At 47.6% G+C, this 20,212-nt stretch overlaps 1 protein-coding gene across 3 annotated transcripts in view; it reads left to right on the forward strand.

Moving 5' to 3' along the window:
• Positions 1-18,356, forward strand: part of SLAMF1 (signaling lymphocytic activation molecule family member 1) — a 36,454-nt gene extending 18,098 nt beyond the window's left edge. Inside the window, exons 4-7 of one of the 3 annotated variants that reach the window (XM_040452440.1) lie at positions 1,869-1,967; positions 5,854-5,927; positions 14,388-14,480; positions 15,849-18,356. In XM_040452440.1, coding sequence (XP_040308374.1) covers positions 1,869-1,967; positions 5,854-5,927; positions 14,388-14,480; positions 15,849-15,929 — 347 coding nt within the window. In that variant the 3' untranslated portion in view covers positions 15,930-18,356. The remainder of the gene's footprint in view (positions 1-1,868; positions 1,968-5,853; positions 5,928-14,387; positions 14,481-15,848) is intronic. The other 2 variants (XM_040452441.1, XM_040452443.1) reach the window with 2 other exon arrangements.
• Positions 18,357-20,212: the final 1,856 nt, after the last annotated feature.

Here is a 20,212-nt window from a genome sequence, read left to right on the forward strand (position 1 = left end):
GAGTTGGTAACTGGCAGGGTGAAAGCTTCTCCAGTCTGGGGAAGAGGGTCACTAATCAAGAGGGTCAACTGCTTACAAAGCCAGTTCAGTGAGGTTCCTTGGGATGCCTTGATGTGTGAAAGGCCTAGGAAGCAAAAGGAGGAAACTTTTCAAACCCAGGAGGCAACCTCTGGTGAGCCATCGGGCTGAAGGCCTACTTGGATCTTGCCTTTTATCGATGCCCTGAGACTTTAGCCTGTAGCTGTGGCCAACTCTGTGAATGTCACAGGTCAACTGTGTGAGTGACGCTTGTAGGGACTCTGCTCCTCTACAACCCACCTATTCCTTCATCTCAACATCTCCCCCCCGCCCCCACAATCCACCCCAAGTTCAACAACAAGCAGGCCGATTCTACAATCATCCTTATAAACTACCCTGACACATTAATGCCAACACCTGCCCTTATGCCATAGCTGGCCCTTCAATCCCACGGGTTTGAACTGGGTGGGTCCACTTATATACAGATTTATTTTTATTTTTTTTACAAATACAATACGGTACTGGAAATAGATCTTCTCTTCCTTACGGTTGTCTCAACATTTTCTTCACCTTTCTTTACTGTAAGAACGGCATCTAATACATATAATACGTCAACTCTCTGTGTTACCAGGAAGGTTTCTGGTTAACAGTAGTTTTTGGGGAATCAACTAAGTTTTTGGGGAACTTAACTGGTTAACAGTTAAGTTTTTGGGGAATCAAAAGTCACACATGGATTTTCAACTGTGTCAGGGGGCCGGTACTCCTAACCCCCCAGGCTGTTCAAGGGTCAACTGTGTTTAGAGCCTTAATGCTGTTACTTTACTTAAAATCCTGGTGCTTCAGGTAATGAACCCACTGTTCATTACCCTGGGGTAACTCACCCCGAGCCCATAAGCCTCTCTGACTCTCCCCGAAGTCTGTCTTCAACACTCAGCCACATTTGTACCCCTAGACCGATCTCTAGTATTCGAGGGTCTCCATGCCTGCTTCCTTCCGCACAACAGGGGAGTAATGAGAACCTCCCAGGGCTGTTGTGAGGGCTGATCTATTAATACACATGATGCCCTAAAAATAAAGCCTGGCTCATCGTCCGTTACTACCTCAGTAAGCTAAATGTCTTGTTTGCTGGGACTCAGGTCTCTTTCGCTCTTTTCCAAGGTACCGCTCCTGGCTCAGAAGCATTTGGTGAAGTGGGTAAAGGAGAGAAAGCATTAAAAAAAAGGGGGGGGGGGGTGATCTGTGACTTTGAGCCTGCTGACTGCCACTCAAGGGCTCATGTTAAGCCTGGGGATCGCTGAGAGGAAAACGTACATGCTTTTCTTTCAGTTCGGGTCCAGTGGCCTCAGTAAAGTTATTTGCATGGAAGGACGATCATAGCACCATCGTGTTCATTTTTAAGAGACAGAAATTGGTCGTCCTTCCTCCCAGCGTCTCATGACAATGGTGTGGGGGGGTGTCGGGGTGTGGGGACAGTGGGCAGTACCCATGTGTTCACTCAACCAAAATGGATGCAGGACGCATGAGGTTTAACACGAGGGAAACGGGAAGAGAGGTTGACTTGGGACAAAGATGAGTCTGATTTGAGCCATGTGGCCATCAACGTGCCCATCAGGCATTTGAGCGGAAAAATCTTTACGGAAATTAGGAAAATGGAGTGTGGAGAGAGGAATAAGGATAAGGGAACAGGTGGGGAATCTTCGGTGATCTGAAGCCGCTATCTGAAACCATCAGAGTGGATGTCTCCCCCGAGAATAGAGAACGAGAACATGAGGCTTGGTCTCCCCACTTCCGGGAAGGATGTTTTTAAACTCGCAGTACTGTTGAGATTGCCCTTTGACCTTTTTTTTCAGAACTAAGACCCTGGGGACTGTATGTCGGGCTGTCCTCAGGGGCCATCATTGGTGTCATCTTGACGCTCAAAGTAGCAGTGCTGCTGTTGAGAAGAAGAGGTAGGTGTCAGTGAAGAGACTCATATCAGATTCTGCGGTAAGCAGGGACGGCTCCCCACAAGCAAAGATCTGCTTGCACCCCTTAGCACGCTTTTCTCCACAAAGCACCTTTGCGATAACTAAATACACATATCCTGGGGCCTTGCTCAGTTCGGTAGAAATCAGCATGTCTTTTTTTTTTGTTTGTTTGTTTATCTATTTATTCGGGGGGCGGGGCCGAGAGAGAGGGAGAGAGAGAATCCCCAGCAGCCCCAGTGCCGTCAGCACAGAGCCCAGCTTGGGGCCTGATCCCATGACCCGGGTATCACAACCTGAGCCAAAATCAAGAGTCGGACGCACTGAGCCTCCCGGGTGCCCCGTGATTCAACACATGTCTTGATCCCCTGTGTTGGGCTGTGGGAATGGAAAGAGGGATGAGCCACAGGTGTCTAACGCGGGAGGCCTTACGCAGATCGTCCTCATTCCGTATGCCTCGCTCTGGTGTAGACATATATACAGGATGCTGAAGGGGTCCAGAGGCTTAACAATGTTCACCAGACGCAGAATCCAGGGGACTCCTGGATTTCATTCAAGAAACGTTAGAATTACTGACTAATAAAAAGGCACTCATCCAAGGGTTGAAACCTTTCTATAATTTCTTTTTATTCCCGCAACATCCTCTGCAAATCGTTTCTACGTGACTCAGCAACGGGGTAAAAGACGCAGAGAGAGGCTACGTGACTCGTGCGAGTTCACCCAGCCTGTTAATGAGAGACCAGAACTGACACCCACCCCCCAGGGTGTGTGCCACGGGGAAGGTCCACGGGTCACCGGAAGGCAGTGGAGGGAATGCTCTTTACTAAGATTTGTGCACAAATTCTGCCTCACCTTGGAAAACGGTACCATTTGCGAGTTGCTTAAGGCCAGACCAGATGATACGGAAGGTCACCCGGGATAGCTCTGAAGGCCCCATTACTTCCTTGCAGGTTAAGTACCTAGAGGTAGGGTCTCTTGGCCTCCCCTCCAAGTCGTCCCCTGATTCCACATCAAGGAGCAATGCGCTCGGTCCCACTCGCCTCACCCGCCCATACCACAGTCCCACAGGTCCAGTTTCCCGGGCTGGCCATCCCGTGGTGAGGACGGGACTTGATTTTCATGCCACAAAGCTGATGGCTGATCTTATTTGCCAAGTAGATCGGTCACGTGCGACCTTCTCAAAAAAGCCCTTACCGCAGCACCCTGAGTCGGGTTGGCTTGCATGAAAAAAGTCAAGATCGCAGCCCAGCCGCCTACTTTTGTCTCATTTCCTCCATCTAAGAGTTAGCTGGGGAGGGGTTGGGGTGGGGTGATTCAGACAGAAACCATGATGAGAGCCTAAGGGGACGGGGCAAGGCACCCACATTTGGCCTAGATAAGAAGGAAACGGCGAGATACCAGGATTGAGGACCCTGAGATTAACACAAATGCCGTCACCTCCGAGATGCCGCCTGACTCTGAAGCTCTGCAAAGGGTCTCCCTAGCAATTTCATGCCCAGAATACACTGCTCCAACACACGGGGTCGGGCACTGGCCAAACTTACATTCACACGCAGACTCGGCCACTGACGGGCTGGGTAACTGAATCAGTGAGGTCTCCCCTGCAAAACAGGGGTGAAGTTATGTAAGGTGCGGTGTTGTGGGGATCCAGGAGTCCATACGCCCAAAACACCGAATACGGGGGTGTCCACGGGCAGATGGTGGGACACGGACAGATGCACGACAGATGGACAGATACATACACGCTAGACAAATCTCCTAAGGGAGTGAATTCAAACACCAATGGTTTAAGTCCTATCACCAGCAGATGTGGCCGCATCTGGGAACAGCACTCAGGACAAGCCCATGAAGCCTGGGTAACAAAGGACGACTTTGTCCTTCAGGCCACGGTTGGAAAGGACGTTAGACATTCTCCATCTGAATTTTATGGTTAAAGTAAGAGAAGAGACCCAATTCGGTGGCAGGTTCTGTCCAATGCCACGATGAACATTTTCATTCGGCCCCAGGGCCTCACTGACTGAGCTGAGTTGAGCTGACTCCCAAAACCTGCTCTGGAGCTAGGAAGGACACTGTGCGACCGAACGATCTTGAACGATCGGTGTTTCTCTCGGACGCGGCGTTTCAGCCTCCCTTCTTCCATCTGTCTGAGCATTCGGGGCTGTCCCCACAATCACCCGTTTCGGCCAGAAGGTGACCCGAGAGTCGAAGTCCCTCAAGACGGGTGTCTGTTCTCCACTGTTTGTTCCCCTACAGACTGAGCGCAGGCCAGGGCGGGCGCGGCTAACTTTGCAAACACTCTCACAGACCCAACCTGTGCCCCCCTCTCGTTACCCTGTCAGTCACCCCCAAGCCCCAGCCTCCGTTCTGCACACTCGGCAGCCAGTATCAATCCTGGCCAAAAAGTAAAGCTGGAACCACCAGGCACTCCAGGCACACCCCCCCCCCCCCCCGGACACAAGCACATCCTACGCGGACGTTCTTTGAGAGCTTTGAGCTTCCCCTTCTACTCCAACGATCATATACTCTCATGCGGCACCTTCTAGCACCTTCACCGCATACATACATTTTCGGCCTTCCCCTTCCAAATAAAAGCGTACTGCTCCTCGGTGCTATTCCCTCAGGGACTGGCTCCTCATTTTTTTAAGAGGATCAATTGATCGGCGTTAAAATAAGTCCAACCTAAAGACCCTGTGTGATTTCCTCTCGGTCAAGCCTCCATTGCTTCTGCCTGGACTTGGCAAGCGTCCCCAAATTAGCCTCCATGCTTTAGTCTGGTACTTTCACCACGCTTCTCACCCCTGCACGAAGCGCATAAAGAACTCCAGAGAACAGGGGCGCCTGGGTGGCTCAGTCGGTTGAGCGTCCTCGGCTCAGCTCAGGACTTCCCGGTTTGTGAGTTCGAGCCCCGTGTCGGGCTCTGTGCTAACAGCTCAGAGCCTGGAGCTTGCTTCGGATTCTGTGTCCCTGCCCCCCCTTCTCTCTGCCCCTCCCATGCTCATGCTCTCTCTCTCAGACTGCAGGTATGCGACATTCCTGTAATTGCACAGGGTCGGTCTGGAAGGATATATGTCGAGCTTAAAAGCAATCGTTTCTGGACATGAAATTGCCTTGGTTGGGGTGGGGGACGAGGGATGTACTTTTGACCTTATGCAATTTTAATTTTTGTAATGAGAATGAATTATTTTTATAATTTAAAAAGACGAAGTTCAAAAACTGGCTAACTGTTAAAGTGTCCTGCAATGAATTAAATTCCGGAGACCCTAGGCTCTGAGCAAAGTTTCCAGGTGGTGGGTGTTAGAATGACGCTGTCCCTTTATTTTCCGATCAGTCTTGGGGGATCATCCGTCTTGTACCCCCTTCCTCTACACACGCACAAAGTGTCCCAGAAACAGAGGGTTGAGTGAGAGAGCTGAACCAAGCGCCGTGCTACGCGTGGGAGAGTATGCGAGCATCATAAGCCCCGTCCTCAAAGCACTTAGAATCCTGGGAGGAGACCAGATATGCACATTAAACAATAGAGATTAAAATAATTGAATGGCATTCCAATTCCATGTAACACATACTGGGAATTTTCTGTGGACCAGGCACTGTTCTAAATACTTGACAGATGACATCTCACGGCACCATCACAACAGCCCTGTGGGGGAAGATACTTCAGTCCCATTTCTCAGAGAAATAGAAACAGAGAGATCAAGTAACCAACCGCATGGCATGTGACACATATACAGGGGGTTTGGGACTTGGTGTTTGTTCCTTTGGTACTCCTGGGGAAGGGGGGGGTATGCGGTGGGGGGGTAAAGACCACATAGGTCTGAGTGGAGTTCTCTGGGTAGGCCACAGAGAGATAACTACTGTGATTTCTTTTCCCCAGGTAAAGCAAATCATTACCAGTCAACCACAGAAGCAAAAAGCCTTACTATCTATGCCCAGGTCCAGAAATCAGGTGTAAGTTCTAGACTTTCTTTGTCCGGTGTGGGCCTGTCGTGTTTCCGTGGGATTCCTGGCCAGTCCGTCTTGCATGCCTGCCGTTCGTGGTTCTCCATGGGCTCCGGAGCAGAGGAAATTAGGGAAGCAGAAGTCAAGAACAGGAGCTCTCCAAAAAGGCATTACACTTCAATGTCTGATGGGGCTCTTTATTATTTGAAATGATGAAAACACTGGGTAACCTGGGCATCTGTGTCTTCATAGGGGAAGAACGAGGAAGCAAGAAACCTATGATAGACGACTCCTCTAGCTGTGGTGTTCCGGGTGTCTGTGGGTCCCTGTTACCTAACTTGCCCTGCTCAAGAGACAGGGGGGAAGGCCTGAGGACAGAGGGAAGGTTTAGAGAGGAGGTGGTATGATGCGTTGGTCTGATGCAAGTGCAGGAGTTTGCAAAGCACCATAGAGACAGGGAAGGAGGATTTGAGGATTCTGGCTGGACAGATGACTAGTCATGGTAAAGTCAGGATGCAGCTATGTTAGAAGTTAGAGGGAGGCTAACGGAATACAGTTAGCCAGGAAGATATTCTAGTTTTTCAGAAGTGAAGGCAATGCTAGGTGATGTACAAGGCAGAATCTGGTCATGCAGAGGAAGCAAATTCTGGAGTAAAGGGCATGAAGGTGAAGACAGCTTTGATTAACACCTTGGAAAATGGCATCAGATGGGAAGGCATTTCTGATAACCAGGGATGGACTCTTGGCCGAAGCTCTTATTTCTGCTGCCCCCTGGTGGCCTGGAGGGTTTAATACATAGGCCATCACTATGTCTGACAGCCAAGTTCCATTTGGCAATGGGAGACCTGGGGCACCTGGGTGGCTCAGTCGGTTGGGCGTCCTACTTTGGCTCAGGTCATGACCTCATTGTTCATGAGTTCGAGCCCAGCGTTGGGCTCTGTGCTGACAGCTCAGAGCCTGGAGCCTGCTTGGGATTCTGTGTTTCCTTCTCTCTCTCTGCCCCTCCCCTGCGCATGCTCTGTCTGTCTCTCTCTCTCTCTCAAAAATAAATAAACAAACAAACATTAAAAATAGGAGAGTCCCGGAGCACCTGGGTGGTTCAGTCGGTTAAACTTTTCACTCTTGGTTTCGTCACAGGTCATGATCTCATGGTTTGTGGGTTCAAGCCCCACATCGGGCTCTGTGCTGACTGCACAGAGCCTGCTTAGGATTCTCTCTCTCCCTCTCTCTCTGCCCCTCCCCTGCTTGCTCTCTCTTTCTCTCCGAATAAATAAACTGAAAATATGTGTGTGTGTATATATATGTATATGTATATATGTATATATGTATATATGTATATATGTATAGGACAGTCCCAAGAGCAACCTCTCCCTTGCATTTACATGCTTAGATGGCTGGCTTCAACTTTATCCTTCCCTGCCCACTCCGTCTGATGCTGCTGGCGTCTGTCTTCTTACTGTCAGGTATGACACGTATACGAAGTGTGACTATCGGCTCAGCGAATTACCCCATTGTGGAATCTAGTAAAGCAAACCTTCCCGCCTTGCTTTTCTCCAACAATTTTTTGACTCTTCCCGACCCTTTGTACTGACACGTGTATTTCAGAATCAGCTTCTCAAGTATCACAAAAGGGGGGAAAACCCCATTAGGATTGCATTGAATCTACACATCCATTTGAGGAGAAATTACGTCTTTCAGTATCGAGTGCTGTAATACCATAATAACTACTACCCAGATCAGGGAACAGAACATTGCCAGCAACGCCCACAAGACCTCCTAGTGCCCACCCCCTCGTCTCTAGTCTCCCTCCCCTTGCCAAACATACCGCTATCCTGACTTCTAAAAATATACTTTAGCTCTCTCTCTCTTCCTTTAACTTTATAAAAATGGAGTCCTGCCGTATTTTTCCTCTTGGGCCTGGTTTTGGTTTTGTTCTGGGCTTTTTGGGTTTTTTGCTCGGTATTACTTTCACGAGATTCGTATGTCTTTGTGCTTGGTATGTAATACGTTCGTTTTCATCGCTTCATTTATAGAATATCAGCGTACGGATATACTAGAGTTTACCTAGTTGACGTTGATGGACATTTGGGTTATTTCCAGTTTGAGACTATTATAAAAATTCCAACCATGAGCATTCCTATGTGTGTCTCTTGGTAGATACGTGCAGATATTTGTGTTTGGTATGCACCTAGAAGTAGAATTGCTGAATCATAGGGGATGCATATCCTCAAATTGGCTGCATAAGGCCAAACTTTTTTTTCAAAGTGAGCACACCAATTTTCTTTTAGGCCAGCTCTGCCTTCTAATCAAAACTGGGTGTTATTGACCTTCAAAACAATTGTTTTCATGTTTATTCATTTTTGAGAGAGAGAGGCACAGAGCACGAGCAGGGGAGGGGCAGAGAGAGAGGGAGCCACAGAATCCGAAGCAGGCTCCAGGCTCTGAACTGTCAGCCCAGAACCCAGTGTGGGGCTCGAACTCACGAACTTTGAGATCACGACCGGAGCCGAAGTCAAACGCTTAACTGGCCGAGCCACCCAGGCGCCCCTGGCCTTTTAAATTTTGGTCATTGGATGTGTCTTTTTATAGCTTTATTTTAAATTTCCCTAATCGTTAAGGAAGCTGAGCAACACTTCTTATGTTTATTGGCCATATTAATATCCTCTTTCTTGAAGTGCCTGTTAAATCTCTTACCCATTTCCCTTTGAACTTCAGGCTTTTTAGAATGGATTAGTATAAGTTCTTTAAATATTTTTAGCTTTTTGGCAGTTACATGTTAGCAGATACCTTCGCCCATTCTGTGGCTTGCCTTTGCAATTTCTCGGTGATACCTTCTGATAAAGAAAAGTTGTTAACTTTAGCGTAGAACAATTCAGTAACCTCTTCCTTCATAGATGGAGCTTTGTGTCCTGTTGGAGAAATATTTTTCTCTCCTCCCAGGTAAGGAAGATATTCTCTGTCATTCTAAAGACCCTACGGCTCATCTTTCACATTCTATCTGTTATGTACCTGAAAATGAGTTTTGAAGTATGGAGTGAAATGGGTCAGGTTTCATTTTTCTCCAAATGGATATCCTATCAACCACGTATTGAAAAGATTGGCCTTGTCCCCATCCCCCCACCGGCCCCCCCCCCCCGGGGCCCCTCAACAAAAAACAGGGCCCCACATAGGGGGGATAATTTTTTTTTTTTTTTTTTTTTTCTCTTTTTGCTCCACTGGCTTGTTCATTTGTGCCTGTGCCTGGACCATGCTGTCTTTATAGACCGGTCATTACAGATTCATTCTAAGTTTGATACCTGGTAAAATGTCTTCTCCCTTGTTCTTGTTCTCCCTCAAGAGGTTCTTGGCCATTTTTGGTCCTTGGCATTTTCATAGATACTTTAGATTCAGTTTGTCAAGTTCCACCTAGAAATCCTGCTGGAATTTTAATCAGAACTGCACTGATCACTTGAGGAGACCATACGTGTTTATAGCATTGAATCTTTCCATTCGCAAAATAATATATCCTTTCCATTGTGTCAATCTTCTTTAATTTCTCTAAACGGAGTGTTGTAGGTTTTGTAAGAGGACTTTTCCATCATAGTTTATTACTTGGCATTGGAACAGTTGATATTTTGAATATTGTCATCTTTTTAAAAATCTTTAGTTTCTGTATATTATTGGTACATAGAAATACAATTCATTTTTATATTTTAACCTTATATTTGAAGCATTGCTAACCTTACTTAAAATTCTAGCCATTTGTCTCTAGATGACTTGGGTTTCCTCTGTACACAACTGTACCATCTGTAAAAAAAAAAAAAATACAGTTTATTTCATTTTCAAATCACGTAACTTCTCTTCCTTCTTGTTTTACCGGCTGAGGTGCCTTGTCCAGTATGGAATGGAAGTGTTAATAGAAGGGTCCTTGGATGGTCCCAAACTCACAAGGGACACTTTCAATATCTGACCATTAAATATGGTTTTTGTCGAAGGTTCTTATAGCTGCCGTTCTATCTAATTGAGAATGTTTTCTTCTACTGCTGGTTTGCTAAGGAATCGATGTTGAATTTTATCAACATTCTGCATCTATTGATATGATCTTATGGATTTTTTAATTTTTATTTCTTAAGCGTTTTTAATTATTTTATTTTATTTTTAAAATTTTATTTAAATCCAAGTTAGTTAACATATAATCTAATAATAGTTTCAGGAGCAGAAGTTAGTGATTCGTCACTTACATACAACACCCAGTGCTCATCCCAGCAAGTGCTCTCCTTTAATGCCCATCCCCCATCTAGCCCATCCCCCCACCCAACACCCTGCCAGCAACCTTCAGTTTGTTCTCTGTATTTCAGAATCTCTTATGGTTTGCCTCTCTTTCTGTTTTTATCTGATTTTTCCTTCCCTTCCCCAATGTTCTTCTGTTTCATTTCTTAAATTCCACATATGACTGAAATCATATGATATTTGTCTTTCTCTGACTGACTTATTTCACTTAACATAATACATTCTAGTTCCATCCATGTTGTTGCAAATGGCAAGATTTCATTCTTTTTGATCACCGAGTAATATTCCATTGTGGATATATATATATATATATATATACACACACACACACATATATATATATATATATATATATATATATCACGTCTTCTTTCTCCATTCATCAGTCAAGGGACATTTGGGCTCTTTCCACAATTTGGTTATTGTTGATAGCGCTGCCATAAACATTGGGGGGCATGTGCCCCTTCAAATCAGCATTTTTGTAGCCTTTGGATAAATACCTACTAGTGCAGTTGCCGGGTTGTAGGGTCGCTCTATTTATCTCACGAGCCACACTGATTTGTAAAGACCATCCCACTTTTGCAGTCCCGGAATAGAAGCAATGTAGTCTGCTCCTTTTAAAATACTTCTGGGTTTGGGGCGCCTGGGTGGCGCAGTCGGTTGAGCGTCCGACTTCAGCCAGGTCACGATCTTGCGGTCCGTGAGTTCGAGCCCTGCGTCAGGTTCTGGGCTGACAGCTCAGAGTCTGGAGCCTGTTTCCGATTCTGTGTCTCCCTCTCTCTCTGCCCCTGCCCCGTTCATGCTCTGTCTCTCTCTGTCCCAAAAATAAATAAACATTGAAAAAAAAAAATTTAAAAAAATAAATAAATAAATAAAATACTTCTGGGTTTTATTTCATTAATATTTTCTTTTTTTTTTTTTTTAATTTTTTTTTTTCAACATTTATTTATTTTTCGGACAGAGAGAGACAGAGCATGAACAGGGGAGGGGCAGAGAGAGAGGGAAACACAGAATCGGAAACAGGCTCCAGGCTCTGAGCCACCAGCCCAGAGACTGACGCGGGGCTCGAACTCACGGACAGCGAGATCGTGACCTGGCTGAAGTCGGACGCTCAACCGACTGCGCCACCCAGGCGCCCTCATTAATATTTTCTTAAGAGGGTGCTGTCGGTGTCTTGTTTAGGCTTCCGAGGGGAATTGGCCTGCAATTCTCCTGTATTGTAGCTGCCTGGTGAGGTTTTGACACCAAGATTATGAGTGGGAGCTGCATGTTAGTTTCCTAGTGTCGCTGTAAGAAATGTCTACGGACTCGGTGGCTTAAACCAGAAAAAGCTATTCTCCAGTCGTGGAGGCCCGAAGTCCAAGTTGAAGGTGCTGACAGGGACCACGCTCCCTCTGAAACTTGCTTTTCCTCTTCTAGCTTCTGGTGACCCTGGGCATCTTTGGCACTGGTTGGCTTGTAGCTACAGAACTCTAATTTCTGCCTCCCTCTCTGTGTCTCTGGGTTTTCTCCGTCCCTGTCTCTTCAGAGGATGGTCCTAAATCCAGTGAGGAGCATAATCCAGTAATCCAGTAATCCAGCTTGACCTGAGTTTGAAGTCCTTACTTGAATTACCTCTGCAAGGACCCTATGCCAAATAAGGTCACATTTAGAGATTCTGGATGGACCTGACTTTTTTGGTGGGGGGGTGGGGGTCACAGTTCAACCCACCACATGGTGTATTTCCTTTGGGCAGGATAAATATTGTCGTTCCCCTTAAATTTTCGGCAGGGTTCCCGGGTGAAGCTCTCTGAGCCAGGAGTTCCTTTGAGGGAGGGTTCTTTTAAATTATATTTTTATTATTCCGTTCTCCTCCCCTTTGAGTAATGAAGCAATTTTTTTTTTCTGTTCTTTAGTTGCTACCCTAGAAATGATAAAATACATCCTTGACTTACCAAAGTCTAATATTTATTCTCTTCCTGGACAAGACGTCATCTTCGTTTGAAGTTCCCCTTCTGATTTATGTGCCTTTTTTGATTTTTTTTAAAAGTTTATTTATTTTCAGAGAGAGAGAGAGAGAGAGACGGGGTGAGTGGGGGAGGGGCAGAGGGAGGGGGGAGAAGAGAGAATCCTGCACTATTGGCGCTGAGCCCAATGCAGGGTTCAAACCCACAAACCTGTGAGACCGTGACCTGAGCCAAACACAAGAGCTGGGCGCTCAACCAATGGAGCCACCCAGGTGCCCCTTGGCCATTATGTAATTTCATGTACTTTTTTTTTTTTTAATTTTTTTTCAACGTTTATTTATTTTTGAGACAGAGAGAGACAGCGCATGAACAGGGGAGGGGCAGAGAGACACGGAGACACAGAATCGGAAACAGGCTCCAGGCTCTGAGCCATCAGCCCAGAGCCTGACGCGGGGCTCGAACTCACAGACCGTGAGATCGTGACCTGGCTGAAGTCGGACGCTTAACCGACTGCGCCACCCAGGCGCCCCATCATGTACTTTTTAAACATAAGAGACATATTGTTTTACGCATCGACATGTATTTACACTTCCCTACGTGTTTACAATTTTCTTTGTTCATATTTCCAATGCCTGTATGATATCATATAAAGACAAATTACGTGGACAATGAGGAAATATGAACATTTGCCTCGTTCTTATTTGCAATGGCGGTATGTCCCCATGATAAAGACCAGGGTACCGGGGAAAATTATCTAACACACGTCTACTGTCTGCCAGGGAACTCTCTAGGTCTTACCAGGACTGCTACCTTGCACAGCTCATGGGGACACTGCTCACAAAGACTATGTGAGAATAACACCCCTGGAGTTTCTCGGAGATCATGCCCCCTGGACTCAAACACCCCTGGAGTTTCTTGTAGATCATGCTTCCTGGCCTCATGCCCTAACTGAAGACACCAAGATACCAAAATGCACTAAGCCGTTACAACTATGTTTAAAATAATTCCGTAAATCCAGCTTAAAATCCTGAAGGGAAATCTAGCAACGTGCTAATAGCCATGTTGTGTCAAAGTGGTGAGACTATAGATGGTTTCCTTTATACCTTTCTCTTTTCCCAAACTTCTTTTTTTTTTTATTTTTAAATGTTTTATTTATTTTTGAGAGTGAGAGCACGAGAGGGGGAGGGGCAGAGAGAGGGGAACAGAAGATCTGGGGGCGGCTGGGTGGCTCAGTCGGTTAAGCGGCCGACTTCAGCTCAGGTCATGATCTCACAGTTCGTGAGTTCGAGCCCCGCGTCGGGCTCTGTGCCGACAGCTCGGAGCCTGGAGCCCGCTTCGGATTCTGTGTTTCCGTGTCTCTCTGCCCCTCCCCCGCTCACCCTTTCTCTCTGTCTCTGAAAACTGAATAACATTAAAAAAAAAATAAAAAAAAAAAAAAAAGGTCTGAAATGGGCTCTGTGCTGACAGCAGCAAGCCTGACGCGAGGCTCAAACACACGAACCATGACGTCATGATCTGAGCTGATGTCGGACGCTCAACCAACTGAGCCACCCAGGCAGCCCCTCTCCTTTCCCAAACTTCTTAACTTCTCCCCCGTGCCTCTAAGTCGGTGGGACTCCTGGCTTTGATACTCTTGCACGTGCACGTAGGAAAGTGTTAAGTCTTTCTGAGCCTTAGCGTCCCCATCGGTGACGTGTCGCTACGAGATTTAACAGAGCGGATGTGAGCCCGATGTGGCATCTGCGGAAAAGTTCGTAAACTGGCACCTCTGGATATGTGTGCCTATTGCTAAGTTCAGTACTTGGCTGGGAAAGAGAAGTCTCGGGAAACCGTGTCAGAGGAAGGAATAGGACGAACAGCAGTGTGGGAAGGGATGAGCTCTGTGTGCTGTCGGTGACAGGAGCGAGACAGATCTTATGAAGACCCCATTCCCTCCAGCTGCCCTGGTGGGAGCCACGGCGATGCCAGTTCACCATGAGGAAGACTTTTAAGGCATCTGGGAGGAGCTCATGGCGACGTGGGCTGCCTCACCAGACTGTGAGCTCCGCAGTGTCGCCTGGGGCGTCCAAGCAAAGCCCCAAGAGCTGAATTCTAGGGAATTTGGAGGGACCTTTCCACCAGGGAAGGTGGCTGGGCCAATGGCCTCTGAGGGGCTTTCTAGCTCCAAGCTTCTGGACCTTGGGCTTCTCCATGGGGCGGATCTGGTGGAATCCACTGCCCGGCTGATTTCCTGCTTTCTTTGCTTCTCTTCCAGTCCATTCAGAAGAAACCTGATGCCCCGTCAGCTCAGGACCCCTGCACCACCATTTATGTCGCTGCCACAGAACCTGTCCCAGAGCCTGTCCAGGTGAGGAACCGGTCTGGGCCTCCTCTCTGCAGGGAGGGAAGAGGCCGTCTCCCGAAGCGGAGAAGGCAGGCCCTGGCACGTGGGTCACCAGGAGCCTCTGTGGCTGCGGGACTTCCAGGAGACCCCTCCTGGATGCTCACTTGGGGACACAGCTCTCTCTGTTCCCTAGTGTTTCCCTGAGGGTTGTCCAAGAACCCCATCGGCATCGGCATCCACGTATTTGCTAAAAATTCATTTTCCTGGGGCTTTCTACCGGGTCAATCAGAATGTCCACGCTGAGTAACCAGGCATCCCTACATTAAACAGCAACCTCCCCAGGTGGTCCCAGAGCACTTTGACATTTGGGATTTGCATCTTGCATCTAGGAGTCGGGCTGCAGAACAGAATCACAGGGGGGGGCTTTGTTAAAAGGCTCGGGCCGAGGCTCTATCCGGTCCCATCTCACCAGAAGGTCTCAGAGTGGCACTCTGCCTGGCGTGAGCCCAGAGGACCCTGTGGCGTGTGGCCCAGACTGAGCCTCGCCGGCTCCCCCCCACTGCAAAATGACCATGGATTAAACTGGCTTCATGGGAACCATGCTTTTTCCTAAATGGGCAGAAATTCCGGGCTGAAATCTTGGCTCTAGTGGGGCTCTATATTAAATAAAGCATTTTCTGAGACAATTGAGGATCAAAAGGCCACAGAAATGCTTCCATTCGCCCCCTGCCCCAAAGCTCCCACAGCCGGACAGACACCCGGAAATGCCTGGGAAGATGCCCCGTCTGCATCGGGACCCTATTCTGAGGACGCTATCCTATCCAATGGGGAAAGTGAACACAAGAATCCGGCTCTAAAAAGTTTTAAGAAAGAATACAGATTTTTAAAGAGGTTTTCTTCATCGAAGCAGTCTGTTATATTTCACATTTTACAGCAACCCCCCCCCCCCGAATTCTTCCATTCCTGTCTTTCTTTCCCTGCCTCTTGAGTGCACTTGACCTAGAAGATGTCTTTGCCCCAAGTCCTTGTCTCCTCTCCCTTCCTGTGGGCTGCAATCTTTCCTTCTCCCTGTGGGTCTCATTAACCCTTTCTAAACCTCAGTAAATCAGAACATCTTGGCTTCCCCAAACCGTGACCCGCGTCCAACCTAGAGCAGAGACAATGGCTTTCCTTATAAGGCAGGGGCAGGACACAGAGCAAAGGGGCGCATCTCTCCTGGTCTTCCCAGTGGTGATTGTTGATTGTGTGCGCACACCCGGGAGGGAGCTGGAGCCCCGGGGCGGAGGGGACGCTGGCAGTGGGGGGACCCGAGTGCCGTCCCCGGCAGGTCCCCCCGCCACCTGATACCTGAGACCCTCTCCTTTTACTAAGCAGCACGGTTTCCGTTTGCAGCCTGGGAAGCCAGTGCCTGAACCCACAGACTTCTGTTTTGCCCTCAGGAACCAAAGTCCATCACAGTCTACGCCAGCGTGACACTGCCGGAGAGCTGACCCCAGAGACTCAGTGAAGGGACTTTCCGCAGCAACGTGGAGGGGCCCGGATAAGCACCGCGCGTGGCCCCAGGTCCCAAGCTCCCCGCGACACTGTGCACATCTGCCTTCTTCTCAGATCGACGCCCTGGTGATGCTTCTTCCACAGCCACCCGTGGGATGGACGAGGGGCCGAGGCTTTCCAAGCGCTCAGCCTGCTCCTCGGGGCTCAGGCCCGGAACAGAGAACTACTTGGTGCAGCTTTCCAGCTCTGTGGTGTAGCAGACGGAATGAGTCATGTAGGTCCCGTGAGCTGAGTCCTCCAGGAGTCTTGCCCCTTGCCCGGACCGGACGATAAGAGCCAAAGGCGGGAAGCTGGGGCCCCCAGTGCCTCCCAGGCAGCTGCCCACCAGCCACGAAGCCTGGGACAGCTCACGTGCCTATGCCTGGTCCTGGGAGCCGACTCCACTCCCCACGCAGCCCCGATCAGGGCCCTGTGCCTCACTTTCCCCCTCTGGACGGGCAGTGAAGGGTGAACTCCTTATTATAGGTAGAACACTCTGGGATTATTCTATGAAAGAAGCTAATCGAGTCAGTACTTTATTTGCAAAACCCAGAAGCTGAGGGTCAATAAACCAACAGCAAGACTGTGAAGTCTCTGAGCTTTGAATAATGGAAGGAAAATCACCCAAGAGTCTCAAAAAACTACAGGGTATTTAAGTATAATATTATAGAACATATATATATATATATATGTATACTTATATATGTGATATTTAAGTATTTAAGAACTCTGAAAAAATGTCCCATGCAGATGGCATTAGGTTTAAAGAAACGTGGCGAGAGTTTGCGATGACACCGTTACGGAGGAATTCAGAATTATCAGAGGTGGCCCTAGGCTGATCTTTCGCTTCTCCAAATGATTTTTGAATCCTTATTTCTCTGTTGGCTCCATTGAACAGCAGTGTCGAGCCTCAGCAGAGACCCTCTCGCCACGTTCTGAACCCATTTTACACCCACGGGGTCCTTACCAGGCACCCGTGCCCCACCCCTCCTCACGCTACATTTATCCCGAAGTGGGAAATGAACATATTGTGACCCAACAGCTACAAGTAATTCCACGCTTCCTGACTTCAATTGCAGGCCAGAGACAGAAAGTGTCTCTTTCAGTAAAGTCTTATTTCCTTCCTCTTCTAGCTCTCAGACAGGCCTTCTTCAGTTTAAGCTCTTTTTTTCTGATGGGTTCTTCTATGACCTGAGTGAACGTGGGTTAGGAAATCACCAGCGATCTCACAACCATATAACGAGGGTCACCGACTGTTCAGCTCAAGGACGCTGAGTGCCAGGGGCACTGCTCTCGTCCTGATGGGACTAGACCCCGACTCCGCCACCCCCTCCCCTGCCTCAGTTGGACTCAGCAACCCAATAACGGCCGGTGCCCCGTCTGCACCAAGGTGACCTCCTCCTTGTCTCTTCCTTTCTTGTTTCTAGTTCAGAGTTGGGGCCTGAGTGGCCAGTTCTAGGTCACACGCCCATGTCCTACCTCCAAGGGAGACTGGGAATTGAGTATCTGGAACGTTCCATTTTCGTAGTGCTTGGTGGGCTCTCCCTCTTAGGAGTTAGGAATTCTGCAAATGCAAGCAGTGGGATTCAATTCTGGGAAGGCAGCAAAAGAAAAAACAAAGTTCGCTACACCACCCTGGTATAAACTGAGGCTCGTTAGCTGTCTATTCTCCAAAACTAAGGGAGCTACTATCAGGGATTTGTAAACTCTGAGGTTATGAGCACTCGGTCCCTTACTACGACTCACACTGTTCTAGCAGATCGGTTCCCAACACCTGGGTTTTTCCCGTGGCCGAACCCCAGCCGGTGGAAGGAAGGAAACAAAGTGGGGAAGAAGAGACTATCCGCTCAAAATCCCCAGGCCTGGGCTCAAGACCTCACTGAGGAGAATGGCTGTGCCGTGCGGACTCTCAGGCCGACCTTCGAATGACATTTGACGTCCTGTTCTGCACCATCCAGGCTCCGGGTGCAAGCCGGAAAGCAGAGCGCCCTCAGCTCACACCCTTCCCCGAAAGGCACTGTTGCTGGGCTGGAGCGTTCCTTTTCCTCAGGCCTAAAGACGAAAAAAGTCCAGTTTCCCTGTGTTTCTTCTCTCATGTCTTCTTTTGACTGAGCGTATCTGAATTCTGGAGAACTCAGGAGGAACAGACCATTCTCGGGCTTAAGGGACTGGTGGTGCTCTACAATACGGGCCGGTGTGGTCCCAGGCCTGTCCAGGACACTCATTCTGGCCACGCGAGCCGATGTGCTGGTAAAGGGTGCATATGGGGGCTGAAAGACCACGATTACAGTAAGTTACGTCTCTTCCTGAGTTGTTGTTTCTACCTCCTGGAAATGAATAAAATTCAGACAATCCATCAAGGAACCTGCACTTTTGTCTTGTGTCACCTGAAGGATTCATAACGTGGCAGTATGGCAAGACACGTTGCACAGACTTGTGTCTCTAAAGCCATGAAGCGCTGAGGGTGTCTCATTCGGTTTGATGAGGTGGGAAGCTGTCCCTTTCCTAGGGTGTGGGCAAGGGTTTTAGCTCAAGGTAGGAGCCACCCTCCGACAGAGACAAGAGCTGTGTGGGCCCACACCTGCTCGTATGCCCAAGGTGAAATAAATATTCGAGTTCCCTGGGGAGCTTTAAAAATATATACTGATGCCCAGACCCTATCTCAAACTCAAACGAAATCTGGGTTCAGATCTACAGAACCACCTCCTTAGAACCAGAAAGGATTTTGTGATGAGTTCCCCACAACAGCCACAAGGGGGAGACGTAGCAATACAGTCCACCCCACACCAGCATCCCCCCACACCGCTTCTGGTCTAAAGGATCAGGACTGAGTCACAGATTTGCTGAAGCTGTGGCCGAATCCTCATCAGTTCCCAGCACTTGTGGGCTGGAGGGAGAGTTGACCTCTTTCGTTAGAGATAAGGAAGCCCATTGTGAACTGATGGCCAGCGCTAGTCAAGGTTCGCTGCAATTAGTTTCTGTCACAGAAGACTCCTAATTTTATTCAACGCTTCCCTCATTCACCAGAGTTATCAAGTTCCTACTAAGTGTTAGAACTTGTCATCTAGGGGGACATACAAAGGACACAGACAATCGCAGCATCATGATAGGTAGACGAGCACACGATGCTCTGGGATCCATGAGACGATAAAGGAGATACTGTTAGTAATTACAACGGGGCAATGGTTGGGCAAACCAGAATGTGTTAGTCACCTTAATGACAGGGATGCTCAGGAAGCTCATAGGAGGTGCGCCAGACTCAGAGGGAGGAGTGAGGAGAGTAGGCTTATTTTAGATAAAAAGTTTGAAGGAACAATGAAAATGTAGAACATTTCCAGCCAAAGATGAAACACTGCAGCTCAGAATTAAAAAAAAAAAAAAAAAGAATCAAGATATCAGAGTTACCTTTACCGCAGTCACACTTTGGAGTTGAGAATTAGATGAGAGGGGGGAAAAAGCATAATTTATGCAAATATTTATGCAAATAGTCAACACTAAATGTGTGCAATTGTTCTGCAAAATTTATACTCTTGCTGACAGTACATTAAAGTTCCTTCTTTCCCTTTCCTCAATAGCAATTGATATTAGCCAATTTTCTTGGCCAATCACATATGTGATACAACACAGTGGGGTGTGGGTTTTTTTCAATGTTTATTTATATTGAGAAAGTGCGTATGCAAAAGACAGTTGGGGAGGGGCAGAGAGAGAGAGAGGACAGAGAGAATCCCAAGCAGGTCACGAGACTCAATCTCATGACTGTGGGATCATGAACTGAGCCAAAATCAAGAGTCAAATGTTTTCTGGCTCTTGATCTCGGCTCAGGTCATGGTCTCACGGTTTGTGAGTTCAAGCTCCTTGTCGGGCTCTGTGCTGATGGTGAGGAGTCTGCTTGGGATTCTCTCTCTTTCTCTCTCTGCCACTCATTCTCTCTCTCTCTCTCTCTCTCTCAAAATAAATGAACTTAAAAAAACTTTATAAAAAATTAAAAAAAAAAAAGTCAGACATTTAGCCAACTGAGCCATCTAGGTGCCCCATAACACCGTTGTTTTAATGTTCATTAAAATTATGTCTAATTTTTAGACATGAATTTATGTCTCTTTGTAGATTATAACCTCTTTGAAAATATTTTTAAACTATTTTTCCAGTTCACCATTATAATAAAAATCAATTTGTCATCCAACATATTAATATTTCAAAAAATCACAAGGTATTAATTAGTTAAG

The sequence above is a fragment of the Herpailurus yagouaroundi genome, unplaced genomic scaffold (assembly GCF_014898765.1).
Source record: "Herpailurus yagouaroundi ecotype Mexico unplaced genomic scaffold, PumYag 207, whole genome shotgun sequence".
Classification (NCBI taxonomy): domain Eukaryota; kingdom Metazoa; phylum Chordata; class Mammalia; order Carnivora; family Felidae; genus Herpailurus; species Herpailurus yagouaroundi.